The sequence below is a fragment of the Kryptolebias marmoratus genome, linkage group LG15, assembly GCF_001649575.2.
Source record: "Kryptolebias marmoratus isolate JLee-2015 linkage group LG15, ASM164957v2, whole genome shotgun sequence".
In the NCBI taxonomy this organism is placed as follows: domain Eukaryota; kingdom Metazoa; phylum Chordata; class Actinopteri; order Cyprinodontiformes; family Rivulidae; genus Kryptolebias; species Kryptolebias marmoratus.
The window spans coordinates 28,679,694-28,702,930 of NC_051444.1; the positions used below are offsets into that span (position 1 = coordinate 28,679,694).

The following is a 23,237-nucleotide window of genomic DNA, read 5'->3' on the forward strand; positions in this document are numbered from 1 at the left end:
CTCAGTCCAGAAATGTGCAGTTCTAGGCACAGCCAAGATACTGCGCAGAACCCTCAAGCTCCCAGGCCTCTGGTAGAGGACCCGAGCTCAGAGGATGAAACAAAGACCACCCGCGGAGGGTGAGAAGGGAATTTTTTTTTTTTTTTTTATATATCAATCAATTGCAACATAACATAACATTCCTACGGTCTGAAAAATCCAGGACATTGTTTGGTCAAACAGACCACAACACTCATACTCTTATTCTTTAGAGCTCTTGTCTTTGCTGTAGGGGCACAGCACAACTTTCAATCACTCTTCTTTTCTATCAAGTATGTGTCTCTGAATTGGTTGTTTAGACACAAATTCCTCTGACATTAAGGGACAAATGGTAAGTTCTACTACCTCCAGGCTAGGAAAAAAGACTCTTGAATCAGATTTTCTTGTTGGAATATAAAACGGACAACTGTTGGAGCATTATAAGCTCTTTTTCTTCTTCTGGAGTTGAATCAACAATAATTTGTGATGAAAATTTTCAAATAATAAAATAAATTTGAAGTTAAATAATTCAAAGTTAAGGATGAGAGAAGATAAAAATTATGTGGGTGGTTTTATATTTATAACTGGGAATGTGACATTATATTATAATAATAATATATAATATTTGATTATTTCACTGAATGAGTTGTTTGGTCCTTGTTTCACATTTTCAAACCTAAAACAGGCAGATTTGAGTTTTTCAGTTTTGAATTTCATGGCTTCAGACACTTAAAAATATCTCAAGCACATAATCTCAGCACTTTTAATTTATTAATTAGCCAAAGTGAACTTCCAATGCTTTAGTAGTTAATCTGAATTAACCCAGTACGATGTGCAATCTTAAAATTGGCATAAACCGAATCACTGCCTTTGTGAACATAAATTGAAAGTGCACTTGTGGTGATCAGTCAGTGGAATCGTGTAACAGAGTCTTTTACCTCGCCTACAAAGGTGTAACATTTCCTGCTCTATCACTTCTGAAAAGTCTTGTTTTACTTGTTATTTATTTTGGTTTCTTGGTCCTACGACTACAGTGTAAAAGTGGCCTGGGATGCCAGCTCCTGAACTACATGCCTGGGACCAACACCAACCAGGCTGCCCCTCTCCAGAGCTCCATACATGGAGCCTTCACCTTCTAGGTGCACACTCACAAACTCCACACCCTGGACTAACAAAACCAGTTGTGACCAGAGACAATGATGACAACAGCTTAACCAACCAAAGCTCTTAAACTCCCATAATTGCATTTTCCTACTGCAAAACCAGTAAAAACTAAATCTGTGATAAGGAATACTATGTGCTGTATTTCTATATTTACAGGTTTGTTTGGTTTTTTTTTTTGTGCATAGTGCAAGTGTTTTAAACCACAAATCATTAGATTGTTGGATATTAGTTTCTCAGTGTAAAAATGTTTACTACAAAATGCAGGTAATGATTACTAAATTGTTAAATTTTAGGGGAGTGGATGAAATTTTGATTTGCACCAGAAAAACAAACACCCAAACAAATGTCAGACGATTACATTACGTTTTGTGATCGTAGTTTACTGCAGCACAAACATCAGTGCTGTTCAGGTCATTCTCATTGCTGTCTCTGAAGATTTTTTTGAGTTCAGACGAGAACAAATTCCAGCCGCTGCCATTATTTTTGTCTTCACGCAGACTGATCCAGGTGTGATATCGATTCAAGACCAAACTGTCCACATCTGACTGGGCATAGAAGGTGGCCAAGTTCCTGTAATGTCTTTTGAAACAAAAAAATGTAACAGTTACATTGGCAAAATAATTTGTCAGCATTGTAGAAGTGATAGTTTGTGATGCGTGTTTCTGCTCAACTAGTGCACTGAAATTCATGGATAACAACCAAGCCATTCTGCCCTAATGATCACAAGTCTATCATTTTGAGAAAGTAGTATTCCCATTTTTTGAGGCAAGACAAATTAACCTGCTAGTTAAAAAAATGTTGTTTATTTCATCAAAGTCAAAGACAGTCTGGCAAAAACTCAAAGATGTCCAGTTCATTTGATCACACCTAATTTCAGCTTTACTGTCATTAATTTTGAACAGGATTCAGAACCAAATGATGAGGCTTCATAGCCAAAGCCATTAATCTTTGATAAGTTTCTTTTTTATGTGTTGATTTCATGAGCATGCCAGTCTTGTTGCTGAAAAGATATTAGACACCATTTACCTACAGGATTTAAGATAAAATCCTGTAGCTTTTAGATAGATTTTAGATAAAATCCTGTAGGAAAATGGCTATCTATCTAAATGGCTATCTATCTAGATAGTTAGTTGATAGCCTGGGGGAAGGTGATGTTTCACAGCAGCAAGCAAGGAGGTAACAGTGGCACAGGCAGAAGTAAAAAATCAATATATTATAGTCAGTTAATGATGTTGCATTTTTAACAAAGAGGAATTTTAAAAAACTCACTTTTTGCAGTGGTTTTGTGCTTCCTCCCAAGTCAAATATTTTTCATGGTACATGTATTGTTTTGACACCACTGATGTAAGTCCAGATCCAAGGCTGCTGAGGAAGAGGAGGAGAAAGGGCCCAGAAATGCTGTTCTTCATCCTGAAAAAGCTGTTATACAAACTGTCAGGAACGATGGAGACGGAGGCGAACCCAGAACGCAGACTCATAGTAAAAGGAACAGAAACTAATTTATTAAACTAAAGAAACAAAATGAAAACAAAAGCTGACGTGGCAGCAAAACAGAAAGACAAACGGAACATGGGCACAGAGCAACAGAACCAGGAACAGACGGCAAGACAACAGGCAAAACAACGACAATGGACCAGCGGAGTATAGACAGAAATGAGCGGGTTTTAAAGTGCTGAGGACAATCAGGTAAGTGGGGACAGGTGACATGATTACCAGACTTTGACAGGTGTAGGTGGGCGTGGCAGGAATGCAGAGAGAGAGATAGACTGAGAAGGAATGAGAGTGAAAAACACAAAAACAGAAACTAAACACAAACCAATAAACTAAATCAGAAATAAAACAAAACACAGAAAAAAACCAAATCACCACACAAACATCTTCATGTTTAACCAAGCTGCAGTCTCACATTTGTTACAATAGAAAAAAATGCATTTTTAATTAAGTAGCAAAGAAAAAAATTAGCTTGAGTCACATGTAGACTTGGAAATTTATTTATTTTTTATTGCATATTTAAAACAGCATAAAAATACATAAGAAACACAAAACTGTCCTATAATTCCATTAAGTTAAACATTAATGTGTTTAATGGGTGTAATTACCTGTCTTGATGTGTTTTGGTCCCTTTTTTCTAGAAGCATTGACGCTGCTTGATGAACCGCCAAAGTCCAACTAGACGGTTTGTTATTTTAACATCTTGTCATTTTATTAGTCATTTGGTTAGCTGACACACTTAAAATCCACAATCACACCCATCTCGTTGCTGAGGCTTCTGTAGAAATTTGACTGCTGGCAAATGAAAGGAAGATTTACATACAGAGTTGAAAATAAATTTTGTTCAAGTGATAAAAGGAAGCAATGGGCTGATGCTCCCTAATATCAACCTGAACAAACACTGACTCTATGTTGTGTGGTTTGTGCAAATGATAGTTAAAATGTTGAAGTATTAATATGTGGTGAATGACAACAAATTGGGAATAACAAAATTGTGGTGCAGGTGGTTAGAGCTGTCAACTCAGAGCCAGGTCACATGGCGAAATCTCAGCTGGGGCCTTTCTGGGTGGAATTTGCATGTTTTCCCCATTCATGCGTGGGTTTTCTTCAGGAACTCTGGTTTCATTGCCCAAAAAAAATACAGTACATGTCAGGTACTTTATGTACTGATAGGTGAGACTGTGTGTGGTTGTCTCATGTGTCTGTGTGACCTTCTTGATTTGAGATAGAAGCCCTAACCCTCTGCACCACTGTGCCACCCTAAAATGAAGTTGCTGGGAAAGAAATATAATTTATACATTAGAGGTGTTGAAGACAAAACAGCTCTGTTAAGATCAGAAATCCATTTTAAACACATATAGCAATATCTTAATCACAAAATTAGTTTTGTGAATTTGCCAACATTCCAGTGAATAAACATAAATGAACATTGATCACAGTGGATTCTTTTTACTCCAACACAAGACTGGTTCACTACTTTTTAAAGTGTCAAGTTTTAAATATTTTTACTACTTTATCACAACTACGTTTGACAGCATAAAGATGTAATGTTGCAACAATAGAGAAATAGCTTTTTTAATTGAGTTGTATGTTTGAGTAGTATTTTTTAAAATTCGTATTCAATTTAGAAAATTCCCAAATATAAACAAATAATAATAAAAAATAAATAACAAAGTCTAGCCAGACCTTACTCAATCATTGTAATTTTAAAAAAAGGAGTCTTTTTTGTTTCAAAGTCAAACAGTTAAATTAGAAGGCATTTTATTTTAAAAGTGGGACAATTATTAATTCATAGTTTTAGACACTAAAATGTCAAAGACCTGAAGTTAAATATATATATCTGCATTAGCTTCTGTCAGATACAACAGATATTCTTAAGCTCTTTGAGTAGTTTCAAAATAGTCTTAATATTAAATAATGTATAATCTTTAGCTGTTTGTGAGCATTAGAGGTAGTACCGGTTTATTAGAGATGCTATCCAGGCATTCATTTTCTTTAGCCACTTCTCCTTTCCAGGTCGTGGTGAGCTGGTGCCTTTCTCCAGCCATCACTGTGCGAGAGGAGGTGGACACCTTGGACAGGTTGCAAGTCCATCATAGGGCCAGTGATGGTTTAGGTAAGTGTAACAAAGTAGCTTCTATTTAGAAACTGTAACACATAAATTATTATTTTTTCTCTTTAAGCAGTCTCTGGGCCTCCATGCTGCCAGTGTCCTCCTTGGTTAAGGTTCCTCAGTGGTGCTCTGCGACTCTCGGCTGCAGATTGGAATCATGTCTGTCCCATTCAGCAGCCAGGAAGTGCAGACCAGTCAACACAGAAAACAATCAATGATCCTCAGAGATGTAAAAAGATAAGTTGAAGACTCAGTCTAACAAAAAAAAATCCTGTTCTTGTTACAATGCATATCACAGAGAACATAAATTGTTGAAAACATCAAATCTGTTTTATTTAAAAAGTATGTTTAAAGAAAACTTACTGTCCTCTTGCTGACCTGTTGTTAATGAATGTGATTCATTGCAAAAACCTCCTGCTGCTGTTTATTATTTGTACCACTTACTTTTACAGGCTTTTGGTAAATCTGTCCCAACTTTTTTTGAGATGTGTTTCTGCAATAAAATAAAAAAAAATGTATTCCAAAAAATTGTACAGTTTCTTAGGTTAAACATTCGATGTGTTTATTATATTCCACTGTGAATATAATATGGGTTTTTAAGATTTGTAAATCATTGTTTTCTATTTTCCAACCTCCCAACTTTGTCTGAATTAAGGTTGTAAATAAAATGCACAAGGCAGAATAAAAATAAAATATTCATTTTTTTTTCTTTAGGCCCTGAAAAGTAGTTCAGATTTTTTGCCATGGTAAGCACTAATTATGCAGCAAAATAAGTCATAAAAAATAAATAAGTCAGATCAACATTTCTTCTACTGATCCCACATCCTCAGTGTTGGCATTCTTGACTTTATTAATAACAGCGTCATGTTAAGCACAAGGCTCCATGCTTATCCTTGAGGAGTAGATGCATAAATGGACACTTTTTTAAGGGACCAAAATGTTCATATTTTGGACTGAGGAGACAGATGGTTTGAGAGGGAGGTGAAGGAAGCCATCTTTGTCAAACAAGAGAAACAGACTTTAAACAGAGGAGGAGGTCTCAGATTTCAGCTTTCTAAAACCTATAATGGATCATTAAGCCTGATCCCCTGACAGTTTCAGTTTCACTGTAATAAACACCTTCATTCATGTGAACAAAGTGGCTCGTTTGTGAGTCAGGCAAACAAAGGCCCTAACGAGCCTCTATTGTGAAGAGAGTGAGGGCAATCAGCATATGAATCTAAAAGCTCAAACTCCACACTCTCTGATTTTTAATTATTAAAGCTCTTTGGATGAGAAGCAAAACATCTTCAGCTACAGAATAGAAGTCCAGTTGTTATTGTTTTTAACCTTTTTGGGTTTACCATGTCCTGGATTAGTGAGAATTAACACCTGCAACAAGAGAAATATTTTGAAAACAACAAGAAACCTTGATAATTTTATGGAAAACTATTGGATTGTAAATGATGCAAAAAAAAAAAAAAATTAAAAGGATATTTAAAATTTAGAATTAAGGTTTAGGTTTAATACATGCACAAGAATTTGGAATGATTTAAAATTTGATAAGTGTTTTTACTTTGGAATTTAGATCATTAAAGTACTAAAGTACTAGTTTAAAGGATCAGATCAGGAAAAGGAGAATTGTTCATATCAAACTTTACACCAGGTAAATATCATCATTCTTTGTCCCCAGGACTCAGGTGATACTAGTAGTTGTGATAATCCAGCTGGAGCTCTTTCTTTTTGAGTGAGCAATTTTGGCACATTTTTATCTCCTAAAGTTAAATATTTTCAGATAAACTAAGTTCTCACTGCTGGATAAAATAATGAAAAAGTACATATAAAAAAAGAAAATTGAGGAGATCTAAACAAAAGCAAATGGGAGAAAACAGAAGAGAGTGACAAGAGTGTCTCTACTCCTTTTTGTTTTATTTTGGACACATCAGACTTGTTCACTAGCCAGTCAGCTGGTAATAGATCTGGTCAAGAACTAAGAGCCTGCACAGATTTTCCTGTTGAAAATATTCTGTTGTAGGAGCACATAATATCAAACACATTCATAGAGTAAAATAAGGATCAATCATTGCCTGTCTCTACTGTAGATATTTGGGATTACCTATTTCCAAGTTCATGTAACCAAGTGATCAAATTATTTAAGCATTTCTTGTAATGACAAATAAATTTCATTAAAATTATTTGACTAATTTTTTCATTAAATAACATGAACACATTAATTAAAACATTTATTTTTTAAGATATTTTAAAGATTCCATCTTGAAAAGGAAAGGATTTTCCCTGTTTTTTTTTGTTGTTTTTTTTTTACAGATCAGAAACAACTTTACACTTCTGAGAGAATTGTGAGAAGGAATGAAAAAACAAAGTCTCTGTAGATTACATATGTTGTGTAAGTTAGAGAGCTGTAAGGTAATGCTTATCCAGAGTTATACCAGGGGCCCTTCAGGGCCTCTTCCTGATGCAACCTGGGCTCAAACCTGCATCATCAGGATTACAAGACCACAGCACTGGCTCCTGAGCTACCGCAGCCCTCTGCTTCATACTACAGTCTAATGTCAAAATATTTATACAGAAATATGAACTGAACTTTTTTTAATGTATTTTATTTAGAAGTCAGGACAAACAGAACTTACTTTTACATTTTTAGCATAAAAGACATACATTAATTTCTTATGTTTCACTTTTTAATCACCAGTTTTGTTGGGGTTTTTTTCTACTCAAAACATCTTACCACAGGTCACCAAAACATCTAGGAACCCTAATTGAAAATTCAAAACTACAGCTCTAAACTATTCTACCTAAAAAAAACAGCAGAAAAGATAAAACAACAAAATGGATGAAAATAAATTCAAGCAGCCACTCTGTAGCTGATCTAAGCCTCTGAGACATCTTTTCTCAGCTGCAAGTTCATCTGTGTTTGGAATCAGAGTCAGACATGGAGAATGTCAGTACTGACTTCAGTGGGCATTAAACTAAGTCTCTTGCTTGATGTATTGATTATTTTTAATCACAAACAAAGTTGTTCATACAAGTATAATCCTTGGTGAACATAGAGATCATTAAGCAGCTTGTGTGGGATGTAGGACCGTTAGTGAACTGTGCGGCACACACAGTCAGTGTGTGTAACTACCTTGTCTCGAAGTAAGATCAGTTTTTTCCTGTCAACTCAAACAGAATACAAGAGGTTCAAACTTTATTTTCTCTGCTGCAAAGTTGAGAAATTGCCAAATGAACTCTGCATTAAGTTTATTCTGGTTTTTAAACAAAATGTATATAGACTTTCATACAATCATGGTGTTACATGACCTTTCTTTTCAGCATGAAATAACTAATTACATCTAAACACATTAAAAACATGAATATATGAACAGAGCAGCAAGGTAAGACCTACGCAGGCGGTACTTAAACCCTGTACTGGGACCAGCATACAGTGAAGGTTGATCTCATTCCTGCTTCAACTTCCGGGTTGTGGTTTGAAATCAAGGTACGCACAACTGAATAACCTAATTCGAGATGGCCACCACATCAAATATCAGTCAATTTTACAGCTATTAAATTAAAACATGGTGTGGTAGTAACTGAGAATCATTCACAACACATACCCCAAGTGCTAATTGATTGCATGTAATAGATTTGTTTAAAACACTGCCATTAAATGTTGGAGTCAACCTTGTCTGACTGTTAGCAAAGTATTTTTTGAACCACTGGAAGGATTTTGGTGAAATGTTCAGAAACTAATCATTGGATGTACATTTTCCACCAAATAACTTTTAGAAGAAATCTAATTCAAGATGTCCACCACAGCTAAACAACAAAAAACATCTATAATGAAGTAGATTTTACAGATATTGAACTAAAACTTAGTGTGATAGTAGCTGAGAGTAACTGTCAGCACATACTGCACTACAAGTACTGACAGATGAAATCTTGTGTTATTGCATAGCATTATTTTTGAAGATTTGACCAAAAAAGTGCAACTCAAGCAACTTGATTCCAGTGATGGAAGTGCCATTAAGGTTTATAACTGTAACACAGAAAGTTTTTTCTCTCTGAACAGTCTCTGGTTTCCAGTCTGCTATCCTTGGAGAAGGCTCCACAGCGATGCTCCTGGATGGGGCAACTGTACAGGCCAGAGTACAACAGTTTTTCTCCATTCACCCAAAACCATTCACCAGCAAGGAAACGCAGGCCCGTCCACACCTACAGAAGACAATGAGTCCCACATTTATAAAGGTCAATGAGAGTCTCATAAACATTTCTTCAGACTTCATTGGAGTCATCATTGTGTCAACTTGTAGGGATTTACGAGAGATGTAATGGAAGCAAGTGTTATCCAGCAATAACACTTTTTTCAACATTTGTTAAAGCAGCCAATCCATAATTGCAAGTTAACTTTATATCACAAATTGAGATTGTCTGTTCATCTTTCGAAGCAGTTTGTAAAGGGAATTCATCTGTTTTCTCAGTCACTTGTCAGATTGGCTGTTGCCATTTTGTCACAGAGTTTCAGCTGCTTTAGTTTTCAATTTTTTTGTGTTTAAGTTCTGATCCAAGGTTCCCTTTTTGACTTTGCAACTGTCTCACCCCTGCAGGCACTGTAAGTTATTACCCCCCACCGCTGAAGGAAAAGGTTGTGGTTTTGCAAGTGTGTGCTAGTGTCTGTTTGACTGCACCATGAGCAAAAATATTTCATGAATCACTGGATAAATTTGAATGAAACTCTCACAATATACAGTATATATTGGATGTACATCTACAACTGATTAATTTTCTTATTCAAGATAGCCCAGATGTATTGATCTCTCTAATGTCTGACTATGATTTTTGTATTTCAAACTTGTTGTTGGATTTCATGTCTCATTTTGTGTTACAGAAAATCAGTAGCCGGTGTTTTCCTGATGCTTGACCCAGTGCTGGCAGTCAGATGTCATTCAGATAACCTCTGTGAGCTTCCTCCTTCTAAACACGGTGGTTCTCTTAGAGACCATCAACAAATTATCAAACCAATTGACAAATAAAAATAACCTCTATGTCATGTGAACTTCTGCCCAAGAGTTAATGTTGAATTGTTCCACTAGACTAGACAAATAAGACACACCTAATTGTATGATTTTAAAGCATTTTATATTTTTAATGAATATTTTTATGAAAAATTAATAGTTTTTTCTTGATAGCTTCCATGTCTTGAGACCACGTGATAAAAATGATAAAGACTGAACTAATAAGAGACACCTACTTAATGCAACAATTCAAGATTGATTTTTCATCAAACGGTTCCATTTTTCAAATGGAAGTAAATGAAGTGAGTTCAGGATGCCCATTCTCTGAAGACATTATTTATTTCACTTCATGAATCTACTCATGACAACCAAGTGGACTGAGAATAAATCAGATTCTGTTTCTAAAAAGAGTGCACCAGTCAATAAAGTACCAAAGATTTATCAAAGAAGACACATTTCTTTCACTGAACTCACCTCCTTAGTTTCAGCCTCCATGACCTTGTTCCACACATATTCATGGTCTTTAGGCTCCACACTGAGTAGATCGAAGTGAAGGTCACTGTTGGATAAATTGAAACCTCGGCAGCGTTCCAGTGCCTCCTCCCAGGTCTTATTCTCTTTGACCAGAAACACATTCTCCGAGATACAGACGAAGGGTAATACAGTGCTACAGTTTTGGGCAGTCATCTTTTTTGTCAATGAGGTGATGGAGACACAATCACCATTGGTACTTGGCTCACCAGATCTCCACTTTAAGAATTTAGAGAAACTTGTGCTCCAGGTCCATGAGTTACCTGCAGAACAGATGTGGAAAATTTAAACGCACAGAGGAGCTGACCCTCTACTTACAATCTGTCTATCCCACAATGCACTTTGCGGCTGAAGCCAAGTTAAATTGGACTGAGCGTAAGTAAATAATGCTTTGAATTAAGCTAAGCGCTATAACCACATTTACAAACAAATGGAAATATTTTCATTAAAAGGAAAGTCAGCAAGGGCAGATTATATTGCATTCTTGTTGCTGAATGCCGATCAGCTGCGGCAGATTTCTCTGAAACATATTCCACCTGTACTTGAATGTCAAATAAATTACAAATCTTAATCTACATCCTTACACAGCAATTTAGGTAGGTGTAGTGACTTCATATTGTACCAGTGAATGAGTTACTCATCCCAAAAATACTTTTTAAAGCAATGAAGGTTAAAAATTTGAGTCTTTACCTTCTTTGTGGAGTCCAATCCAAACAGGAAAGTCCCGCTCAAGTAAACCAGAGGACCACTGGTAGCTGCTATAGCTTGCCAGACTGCCATTTAGTTCTCTGCAGTGTTCCCCAGCCTGGGCCCAAGTCTTTGCTTGAAATATTATTGACTGTATTACATACATGAGTTGGTCAACAGGTACAATCTCCTGACAGATATAGAAGAAGTGATTTTCACATTCTTTGGCATGAATCCTTTAAAGAGAAAAATAAATTAAAAAAAAAATGTATTCAGTAAACCATCTCGTTAACAATGAAATAACATATTACAGTTAATTGTGTTCTGTCATAACTGAACACATGTCAAGCAGAAATGTAACTGTTTTGTCTTTAGAGCTGACAATACTGTGCAATATTTAATAAAGATGAGAGATCAACTTTCTCACACTTGTGTGCTTCAGCTGCTAAAGTAAGTATAACTAAAATGATCAACTCAACAGAACATCCTTATTTAAAACAAATTAACTCATAATCTCATGAGAACAGCATTAAGGGATCCTGGATTTCTGGAAAATCCATTTATTTCCCAAGCTGAAATTACTAGGTTCTAATCTTGGTGTATCTTAAATTACACCAAGATTACAAATTGACCATGTTTTTCGAAAGTCTCTCTTTAGTACTTTTTTCCTTGTAGCATAACTTAGTAAAGGTGGTCTCTCACTAAGCTGCAACTGTTGGAGACTAAATGGTGTCTCAAAACAAAGGGAAAATTGTCTGAAATTAGGTGAGTTTTCTGGTGAATTTTGAGTGTTTATGCCAAGGTGACCAACGAGCCATGGTTTGAGCAGCCAGCTTTTGAAAATCATGGCCCATTTCTGTGTTCACAGGTAGCAAAACTGTGCACATTATTTAATTGCCCACCTTGGCTCATTTTGTTGCCAGGTAGATGCCCTTATATTTATGATTTGATCTTCTGGAGTACACTTTTGAAATGAAGACGGACATACTTGGACCAGTTTTTCAGTAATTATTGTTTACTGAAAACTACTTTTTGGAGTTGAACAATTTGCCTCACGGATGCCCATGACAATTTTGTGACCATTTTGAGAAAAAGGTTGCCACATAGACAGATTTTTTTTTTTTTTTAATTTGTTCAAAACTCAAGTAACAGGACCACTTGTCTTTGTAACTCACACTGAAAACCACTGAATGTCTCAAGACTCCCTCATAAATACAGTTCACCAGCTGGTTGCAGCCCAGTGAGATACCACCTTAAGGAGCTCCACTTCACCTCTATCTCTGTTCCATGAGTCAGGTGGACAGAGCAAACATATTAAAGGCTTAAAACATTTAATAAAAATACAACATAATAGCAAGTTGAAAAACCTGTTCAACAGTAACCTGTAAATCTTATGGATTTTAAAACTACTTGACATGGTAAAAACAAAAGGAAAAAAAAAGCTCAAGCACAATCTGACTTTACTTTTGGTCGTCAAAGTCTGCTGCAGCACAGTTTTCATTGTGGTTTGATTGGTCCTCTATCTGTAAATGGAGGGTGTTGTCTATTTCATTGGAGATCCAGTCATTCTGCCCAGATGTTGAGTTTCTCCTTGGTGCAATCCAGGCGTAATATTTCCTCAAGTCCATATTGTCTATATTTGACTGGGTATAGATGGTGGCCAGGTCGGTATAAGAGCTATTAAGACAAAAATTCAAACAGTTACATTTAAAAAAATAATCTGTCAGCATACAAATGAGAGTTTGTTGTTTTAGCTTTTACTCATTGCCTCCATCAAAAGCGAAGGCAGAGCGATTATGTTTTGGCCTCTGTGTGTGTGCATGTTCATGTGCTTGTACCATTAGTAAACCACTGGACAACACTGAATAAAACTCCGAAAGTAATCAATGGTTGTACATATACAATTGATTAATATTTGGAGTCAATCTCAAGATGGTCACCACAGCTTAGAGATCATAGCAAACCCAAAATGGTTATAACTCAGCCTTTATTATGGCACATTTAACCCCTACAGTAACCGTATTACTATTTAACAAACATGAATAAGAAAGAATCTCATGTCTTGCAGTAGCTCTGTGCATCCTGCCAGGTGTAACCTTTTCTTATGTGTTCATACTTTTTTGACACTACTGAGGTCAGTCCAGGTGCAATGCTGCTGAGGAACAGGAGGAGAAGAAAGGGTCCAGAGGGGCTGACCTTCATTTTCAAAATTCTACTGTACAAAAAACAAAGATAGAAAGAAAAAAAAAATGTGGTGATAATTTTTTAAAAGGGATAAACTGTGTAAAGAAATGTATTTTTATTGTGTGGAAAATAAATTTAGCTCAGGATCTCATACATACACTAACAATGTGTTTATTGCTATTAAAAGTGCATAATACCAATAAACTGCCACATATATAGCTCTCTCTCTCACACACACACATACACACACACAAATAAATAAGTATTAGTGCATTCAGTCAGTGTAATTACCTGTCCTGATGTATTGCTTTGAATTTCCTGGAAGTGTTGATCCTGCTTGATGAGACACGAAAATCCAACTAGGTGTCTTGCGATTTTAAGTTCCACGTTTCAAACGAGTCATTTGATTAGCAGAGATACCTAAAGTCAACAATCTCTGTTCTTCAGTAAATATTTGACTGCTAGCAAATGAAGGGAAGCTTGACCAACAGGCTTAAAAACAAAACCATTTTGCTCAAGAAATACAAGGAGACAGGCAAACAAGCCCAGGGATCATGTTCCTCACCTCTTCTTTGCAAACCAATTCCATTTTTTGTAGTTTATAAGAATAAAAGATGAAATGTATAATGAAAGTAAAGGCTTAGTGTTTTCTGAAAGAATGCATATCCTTTGTCACCATTCATGCTGGAGTTTCAAACTAAAATCTTTTTATGATAAGAAGTGACAGAGTTATAGCTGTTTTGATCAAACCTTGTAAATGAGGTGATGCACGATCTCATGCAATATTGGAAAACCTTGTGAGATGTGGTAAACTCAAAGAATGTCAGGGAGATGACTATCAACTACTACCACAAATTCTTTTCTCTATATCTGTAAACTTCACTGAGTAAAAGGCACTTTGTGTTTGACAATGTCAATTAGCTGTGGTAGCCATCTTGAATTGGGTTGAATCCAAATTCAAGTTGTAGACATACAGGCCGTGATTATTTTCTGAAAGTTTCAATATAATCTGTTCAGTGACTGATGAGCTATTTTACAAACAGGCATACAGTGTTGACACCAAAAGTTAATGCCAATTTTTAGCAAGATTATTGCATAATATGTGGCACTCAGAGCATGTGTTGGGCATGATGTTCAGTCGCTCAGTGGTGGCAAGGTTTTTATAAGATAACACCTGACTATGTTCTGTCTAAATTCCACAGCCTATGAGTTTTCACCAAATGACCCTGTTACTCTTCATGGAAACCAGACTGACCTTGCTTCCTGTCTCCTCCTTGCCTAACAACATGAGCTCCAGTGTGGACTCTGGAGGTAGAGCTTTGATTCACAGCTTCCTGTTCAGACCTGGGACTCTGATGTTAATTCTTAATTGTCTTTAAGGCTCTCTGTATGTTGTGCATCATACATAAATAAACCTGTTTGAGTGATTTCATCTCACAGTGCCTGGAAATTGATTTCTTCCACAACAAGCTCCTGAAACAATTTTTACTTCAGTAAAAGAAACGGTTGTTACAGAGTGCCAATATGTTTCAGATTATTGACATTTTTCTCCTTTAACACAGTTTGACATTTCTACTCATCATTTAAACATTCATTCTTATAAACTGCACAACATAAAAGTGGTTTGCTGAAACTGATGCTGAGGAGGACAGTGATTCCTTAATCTGTCTGCTTTCTTACTCACATCAAATGTTTTTAGGTTTTATTTTAAGTTTGGCCTATAGATAAAACCTCCCTTTTATTTTCCAGCACTTAAATGGTCTCTGGAGAAGCAGCGATGAGAAAAGCTCGATGTTTGGATTTAGGTGTGTCTGCTAGTCAAATGATTTCTTTAATGTGAGGTAGAAAAGAACAAAAGATCTACCGTAGTTGGACTTTAGTGGCTTATTAGGCAACAGGAGCAGCACGAGTTTCTCACCAGAAGCTACCAGGAAAAAAAAAACAAATCAACACATCAGGACAGGTGAAGATTTGGACAAAATAGAATAATGCTTAGAATAATGAAAATGAATGACCATTTTATTTGGTTTGTAGCAAGTGAATGTTTTTATGGTCTTTCACTTGCAATGAACAATTTGCTCATCCACATCTAATAAACAGTTAAATAATCTTCTGTAAATAAATAGATTTTGTATTTATTCTTATAAGCCTGACATGTCTATTGTTTAAACTCACTTTTTTGTACAACAGACTTTTGAAGATGAAGAGCAGTCTTTCTGGACCCTTTCTCCACATCCTCTTCCTCAGCAGCAGTGCATTTGGACTGACATCAGTGGTGTCAAAAACATATATTCATATCAGAAGTGGTACTACATGGAAAAATGCACAAACCATCTGCAAGACGTGAGTATTGTTTTTTATTTATGCCTGATTAGTAATTATTACAAAATGATATTTCATTTTACTTAGTAAGGATTTAATGTGATATTAAAAAAGTGTCTAGATTTGATTTTTGTCAAAAATACATCACATCCGGAAAGTATTCGCACTACTTCACTTTTTCCACATATTACCTTACTCCAAAATGAATAAAATTAAATGTTTTCCCTTCAAAATTCTACACAGAATTCCTCATAATGACAAAGTGAAAAAAATGTATTTAAAGTTTTTTGCAAGTTTATTACCTCCACCAAGGAGGTTTTGTTTTGTTTGTCTTTCAGTAAAATTACTTAAAATCTGATGAACACTTTTTGATGAAATTTTCAGGAAAAGTTGGAGTTGTCACAAGACATAATTGATTAATTTTTGGTGGTGATCTGGATCCTGATCATCTGATTGTGATCTGATTGAATCACAATCTGGATCAGACTGTATGTGTTTTTAATGATGCTATGGCTTTGGCAGAGGTTTGCACTCTTTGAGTTCTTCTAGTTAAAAAAAAGTACATGTACACAGTTATTCACAGCCTTTGCCATGAAACTCAAAATTGAGCTCACATGCATCCTGTCATCATCCTTCAGATGTTTCTATAACTTAAGTGGAGTCCACTTGTGTTAAATTCAGTTGATTGGAAAACCACACACCTGTCTTTATATGTAAGTCCTATGAGGTCTTAACAGTGTATGTCAGAGCACAAACCAAGCCAAGAACCCAATGGTCGCTCAAACAGAGTTCCAACTTTGGCATGTGGTGAGAGAAAAGTCTTTCAGAAAGACAACCATTTCTGCAGCACTCTAACATATAGACTCGACTGGAGGTCCTAAACTTCTTCCATTTACAGATGATGTAACCCATTGTGCTCACTGGGACCTTTAATGCTGCAGAAATCCTTTTTTTTACCCTTTCCCAGATCCGTGCCTCAATACAAACCTCTTTCACAGGTTTACAGACATTTCATATGTATTCACTCCTCCAAAGATAACATTCTGTAGAGGCACCTGTTGAGATTTTATAGTGGCAAGTCTCATCAGGTATGTTTAATGAGCTTGATACATCTAGTCACTTGAATTTTTGTCAGTTCTTCATCACAAAACTGCTTCTGCTTCTTTAAGTTAAATGGGCACCACTTGTGTACAGCAATCCTAAAATCATACCAGAGTTTCTCATATGAAGATATTTAATAAACCACCAGAGTGTTGCTACAGCAGTGAGGTTAGGTTTGTTTTTCTGCTGGAAGGTGAACCTCTATCCTAGTCTCAAATTTCTGGAAGACTCAAACAGGTTATATTTTTTTCCGTCCACCGTTCCTTTAACTCTGAACATATGCTAATGAAAAACATCTTTGAAGCATAATGCTGCCACCACCATGCTTCTCTGTGAGGATAGTGTTTCAGCATAATGAGAGGTGTACGGTTTGCCTCAGACATGTTGTTGTAGGCCTAAAAATTCAGTTTTTGTCTCATCTGACCACAGCACCTTCTTCCAAATCTTTGGAAAGTCTCCAGTTTGCCTTGTGTCAATTCCCAAATGATATGCTTTATTTTTTTCCTTTAAGCAATGGAGTTCTGGATAGATGACATCCAGAATGTTCATGACATCTGAGCTTTTTGGTACAGTAACTTTTTAGACTAATTTCGAAAAAGTAAAAACTATGCATCTTGGAGAGGTTCTAACATCTCTACAAAACAGCTGCCCAGCTCCATCGGGGTTCTCTTTGGCCTCCTGGATGTTTCTCTGAATAATGTCCTTCTTACTTGATTCATGACTTTCACTGGATGACCCTTCCTTGATAGGTTTTCTATGATGGCATAATCTTTCTATTTTCTAATGATGGATTTAATGGTATTCTGTGGATTGTTTAGGGTTTGGCATATTTTGATCTTCCAACCCTGAACTGTACTTCTCCACAACTTTGTCTCTGACCTGTGTGGAGTTTGTTGGTTTTCATTCTGTCTCTTGCTTGGTGGTTGGTGGTAGCTCTTACTACTTAGAGGGGTTAAACTAGTGTTGATTTTATCGACTATCAAAACAGGTTGATCTATACTGAGCTCATGTGACATTTAGACTGCCCATAGATGAATTTTTTTGCTTTTTCAAGGTAACTGTTGTGATTTCAAAACAAAAAGGGTAAATACATTGCCAGCACCACTTTTCGTTTTTAGGCTTATTCAAAACATTTTTTTCCTGGTAATAATTCAATAATAATGTAATTTCTTTGTTGAATTGTTTCTATAATCAAAGTACAACGGAAATTAAATTCTAGGTTTTTAGACAACAAATTTGATAAAAAATAACAAAGAAAGTAGTTTTGCAACCTATACCGCAAGTTATTATGCATTCTAAACAATGTCATGGAAAGCTAATAAATGAGCAAAATCTCAAACCACATAACCACTTGCATGCTGACAAATAATTTTGCAAATGTAATGTTTGATTGTTTTTTTTAATTTTTTTTTTTGTCTTAACAGCTACTACACTGACTTGGCCACCTTTTATACCGAGTCAGATTTGAACCAAATAAAGTTGTACCAATATTACGTCTGGATTGGTCTGTACAGACAAAGAAGTGAAGGGAATGACTGGATCTGGACTAATGGAAATCTTGCCGACTTTAGTGACGAGGACTACAGTAGAGACTGTGGCACAGTCGGCTTTGATAAAAAGTAATGTAACACTGTTCTTGAGCTTTTTTATAATTAAATGTTCTTGGCATGTCAAAGAGGTTTAAAATCAAATTAACGTATAGTTTACTTTTTAAAAGATATCTTAACATACTATGTGCAGTTGTTTTATTTATTTAAGCCATCAAGATTGGCTGGCTGATTCTGAACAAGACAAAGGAAGTGTAAAAATGGATGAATGAATGGATGGATTAATTTTTTTCTCCTCAGGAAACAGAATTTTTTACACTGTCTGTGATCAAATGGAAAAAAAAAGAAATCACTAAAGAGAGAGTTCAGAAAAAGGTTGTGGTACTTTAATCATATCATGGTTTGACCAAAGCATTTCAGTGAGTTTTCCTCTGGATTGAACAGATCATTTCAGATTGTGAAAAAAAAAAGTTTAAAAAAAATTACCTGTGGCCAAAGGCAGAAGGGCAATAATATTTTTGCCCCTGTATGATTGTGTGTGTATGTGACCATGCATCTGTCTATTGTACAAGTAAAATGTCTCATGAACCATTAGCAGATTTTAAAGGAACACACATAAAGTCATGGATGTACAATGCCTATGAAAAGTATTTGTGCTTTTATTTCTGCTTTTATTGCTGTCATAAATCAATTGTAGTCAATATAAATCTGCCTTCTTTACAAAAAGCTAAAAAAAACCTTCAGAGTTCAGTTTTTTACAGAGTCATACTAACAAATAAAAATATGAAACGTAAAATAGTGATTGCATAAATATTCACCCCTTTTAAAGTGTCTGTCCTAATTCAAGTCAGAGAAAAGATTTTTGAAAATTATAAGTCAGGGGATGATACAAAAGGATTTCCAAGGCCCTGAACATCTCCAGGAGTTCTGTTGGGGCATGTGTAAATCTACCAAGAGCAGACTGTCCTCACAGACTGAGTGACCACCAAGATACCTATGAGCACTCTGAAGGAGTTAAAGCTTCAGCAGGTGAGATGGGAGAGACTGAGCTCCAACAACTGTTTCCCAGGTTCTTCACCAGTCTGAGATTTATGAGTGGCAAACATAAAAACTGTTGAGGACAAATTCGATTAAATAAGTTAATTTAAAAAAAATTGACTCACTTGGTTAACTCTAGTCAATATTTAATGAGTTTTCCTGACACTTTTTATAGGCATTGTACATCTACAACTTAACATTTAGTGTCAACCAAATTCAAGATGGCCACCACTACTAAATAAATGGCTTAGATGTATTTGTAGTTGAGAGTCAATCCTGACTTATACTTAATTGTTATCTAACCGCAGACTGATCTGTTTCTAAAACTTTGCTATTAACTTTTGGAATCAACTTTGTCTGTTAACAAAACATCTCATGAACAACGAGACTCTCCGAAAGTTATCATTGAATTTACACTAGAGGTGTAAAACATCACATGATTTTTTGTTAGTTTAAAAACTCTCTTGGAGCAATATCAAGTTGCAATCAGTTTGACTTTGCTTAGTGAAATTAGCACTGAAGATGTCCCCACCACAGAAATTTACATAACTATGGACAGTTTTTTTTTAAAATTCATACATTTGAAAACCTCATTAAAATGTGGGGAAACGAGCCGCACATCTTCCTTTGCGAGACCTTAGGAAATTAAATGGAGGCACAAAATCCTAATTTGCTTTTGCAAAAGAAGCATAGTCCATTGGTGAATTCAAATGTGTGATTCAAGAATAATTTATAGAAATACAGTTTTCCTTTATCCCAGTTTTTTGATATCATGTTAACTCTTTTTTGATAGCTGAAACTAGATGCAAGTAGATAAATCAATGATTTTATTTATTTATTTATTATTGTTCCATCTTTCTGGGTTGTTGAGGCTCAAGGTAAACTACAGTTTTTCACTAATAAAAAAATCAGGCAACAAAGCAGCTTGCCTTATTCAAAACAAGTCAGATTTCTCAAGATGATATAATGAAATCTCTTGTCCAAAGTTTCATTATATCAAGTTAACAAACTGATTAATTTGAGAGCTGAAAATAGTAACGAAAAATGAACAACAGCAGTTAAAGCCATTTCAAGTCTCAGTGGATGGGCATAAATGTTAAACACGATTGAGAAATCCAATCAATTGAAACTGTTCTTTGAATTTGAATGAGACAATTTACTGCATACATTTTTTTCCTTTATCTACTAATAGGTTTTATGCCAGACCATGTGGAAATCTACTATTCTTCATCTGTCAGAAGACCACCGACGCCCAAGACAGTCCTGAGTACTATTTCATACCTGAGACAAAGACCTGGTCCCAGGCTCAGACGTACTGCCAGGATAACTATGATGACCTGGGAAATTTGGATAGCTACGATGAGAATGCATATTCAGTTAGCCAGGATTTTCCTGTCTGGATTGGATTGTACAAGGATGGTAAGGCTTTTCAGAATGGATTCTGAGGTTCATGTGTATGTAATCAAAACTTTTTAACATTTTAAATGTTTTACAGAAATCTGCTGTGGACAGTCCTGTGACTGTAAACAAGTGTAAATCATGATCTGCATGTTGGCTTTTTTTAGTAAAAATGTTTTTAAATAAATGCTATTAAATTTGATAAAGAAAGCAGATCAATTTTTGTTTTGTTTCTAGCATTGCTTTTCTTTTTTTTAAACACATGTTAACCTCTGTTTAGCTTTTTAATGTAACTGACCTTCCAACAAAGGGTCAGCAAACTGTCAGCTCGTCTGTTTGCACACATTTTCTCCCCCTGTCCAGCAGGTGGATCATGGAACTGGAGCACAAGCTTGTCAGAATATGTAAACTGGAACACTGGTGAGCCGAGTAACAACGGTGACTGTGCCTCCGTCACCTCAGTGACAAAAAGGATGGCTGTCCAAAACTGCAAAAATAATTTTTCATTCGTCTGCATGTCAGAAAGTGTGTTTTTGGTAAAAGAGAACAAAACCTGGGATGAAGCGTTGGACCACTGTCGAGGTCTGCCTTCCACCAGAAATCTTTACTTTGATCTTCTTAGCGTGCAGCCCGGAAATGAACATGACTATGTGATGAACAAAGTCAAGGCGGCTGACACGGAGGAGGTGGGTTTATTGGAAAAATCCAAACTTATCCAATTTTATTTTTTGCAAAACAACTGCTAACCCTGGAGAAAAATCTGAACTACATATGGCACCAGAGAGAAAAAGAAAGTCATCACTGTGGTCCTTTCAGAAACAAATCAAATCCCTCCATATTTACACAATATCAGTACACATTGTTTCCGTTTGTAGGTCTACGGTGGTAAAACAAGCTGTTAAATGCCCTTAGAGCAGAATTATGCGATTGATCACGAACCAGCACAAACAAGACCCTGGGTCTCGCTGAAGCTTTGCACCTTTGTTCAAGATATTGAGCAACAAGTTTGCCCTTTGCCAGGGTTTGGGCCCCCACAAGTGTAGAAAAAAAGCATGGAAACATTAACCTGCATATGATTGTCCACTTTTCTGAAATCCCTGCCAAATGACCCTTGTTGGCGCTAGCTTCCATAGCTAATTCATCTCTGTGTGGAGCTAACGCGGTCGCGTGAGCTGCAGCGCATGTGCACATGTGTTGAGTTTTGTGCCCTGCAGTAGAGTAGCACTCGTGGTCACTGAAATGCACACCCATGGGACAATCAATGCGCATGTGGAGCGTAATACACGCTCATGGTGGACATTTGGTGTAAATTTGACACCATAGCATAGACATTGGGATTCTCCCCAGTGAGAGAGAAGGCTACCGCTCTGCAGCTTTATCGTCTCTTGATAGTGCACTGGGAGGGGTGCCATCTGGGGATTAAATCAATCTCCTGTAAGAATTCTATGCCCATGTGGACAATGACAAAGTCATCTGAAGGGGTGCGACAGTCTGGATCTGCCTCCCTGATCTAAATCAAGTGGTGTTTTGCTGTTTGATTGCTGTGTTAAGTATAGGTTTAAGCATGAGTGTAAAGCATTATTGTTAAATAGTTTGTTTGATGCACTTCTCACAAGTTTCTCTCTTACACAACTGAACACTTGTGATTAAATAAAAGCCTAAATAAATGTTAGTTAGACTAATTATGAGAAATGGCTGTTCCATGGCAGAAATGCTTGCTTTTATTGCTGAAAGCTTATTACCTTTGCAATTTATATAAAAGCTCATGTACATGGGAACAAAACTCAAGGATCTTTAAACAACCTTTATAAATCTAACCCTTGTTGTTTTCTGTAGGTGTGGGTCGGCCTGCGTTTCCTGGCTGATGAATGGATGTGGGTGAATGGGGCAGAAATGTTGTACGCTGATCTGCCCCTCTGCCCCATCCAGGGGAACCACTGTGGAGTCATCTCCAAGAAGGACACTGGGAGTGTGAAGGCCAGAAACTGTTCACAGAAGAAAAACTTTCTGTGTTACAGTTACAAGTCCTAATAGCACAATATCTGGCATAAAGATGTGTGATCTTCTCTGCAACAAACGGCAACTACCCCCAGTAATGCTAACTTACGATCAGAGATTTGTTACACTTAGACAATAAATTTAAATTACCTGAAGGGCTTTAGGACATCATTTTTTTCTAACAGAAACTAACAACTATATTCTATATTCTTGGTTTGGATTTTAATTTCTGTGTTTAAATATATTATTTATTTAAAAATTGAAGTGTGAACTAACTAAAGTGATCCAATGACAGAAATGCAATGTAGCGTTTATAAATTTTAATAACTGTGTAATGGGGAATAAGAAGCAATATCAGGATTTGTACCAGTAAAGGAAATTCTTAAATTCCTGAATATTTTTGTGGTGCTTTCTAGGTTTGAAAAATGCTTGATTTTGAATAAAGTGTTTGAAACTGTAGCTGCGTTGCTTAATAACTGACTGCTTCCCGATTTAATAGTTAGCCTTAAGCTCATTTTTTAGTTTGAGACAATTCACCTGATTCACTTTCTCAAATCAGTAATTGACTATACATTTACCCTTTAAAGTTCACAAAAAATCAAACATCAAATAATAAACAGTATAATTTGCAAAACAATAACAGAACAGGGC

The 23,237-nt window shown here is 36.0% G+C and overlaps 2 protein-coding genes across 3 annotated transcripts in view; one reads left to right on the plus strand and one right to left on the minus strand.

Annotated features, from left to right (window-relative positions):
* LOC108242120 (macrophage mannose receptor 1) overlaps positions 1-3,385 on the minus strand; it is a 9,672-nt gene extending 6,287 nt beyond the window's left edge. Inside the window, exons 1-3 of one of the 2 annotated variants that reach the window (XM_025008190.2) lie at positions 3,282-3,385; positions 2,452-2,601; positions 1,546-1,761 (exon numbers count right to left, since the gene is read on the minus strand). In XM_025008190.2, the coding sequence (XP_024863958.1) occupies positions 1,546-1,761; positions 2,452-2,591 (356 nt within the window). In that variant the 5' untranslated portion in view covers positions 2,592-2,601; positions 3,282-3,385. Of the gene's footprint in view, positions 1-1,545; positions 1,762-2,451; positions 2,693-3,281 lie in introns of those variants that run through there. The other variant, XM_017426740.3, reaches the window with a different exon arrangement.
* Positions 3,386-15,378: 11,993 nt separating this feature from the next.
* LOC108242113 lies at positions 15,379-22,619 on the plus strand. The gene is made up of 6 exons (XM_037979920.1): positions 15,379-15,525; positions 18,030-18,224; positions 20,383-20,609; positions 20,955-21,008; positions 21,111-21,274; positions 22,425-22,619. Exons 1-6 carry the CDS (start codon positions 15,383-15,385, stop codon positions 22,617-22,619), a joined length of 978 nt encoding a protein of 325 aa, XP_037835848.1. The 5' UTR covers positions 15,379-15,382.
* Positions 22,620-23,237: the final 618 nt, after the last annotated feature.

What these genes read in the sequence shown, in the direction of transcription:
- LOC108242113 (XM_037979920.1), top strand. Translation starts at nt 15,383, where the DNA reads ATGAAGAGCAGTCTTTCTGGACCCTTTCTCCACATCCTCTTCCTCAGC. An exon ending in ACAGTCGGCTTTGATAAAAA is followed by an intron (nt 18,225 to 20,382) that starts GTAATGTAACAC and finishes ATCTACTAATAG; the next exon opens with GTTTTATGCCAGACCATGTG. An exon ending in GATTGGATTGTACAAGGATG is followed by an intron (nt 20,610 to 20,954) that starts GTAAGGCTTTTC and finishes CCTGTCCAGCAG; the next exon opens with GTGGATCATGGAACTGGAGC.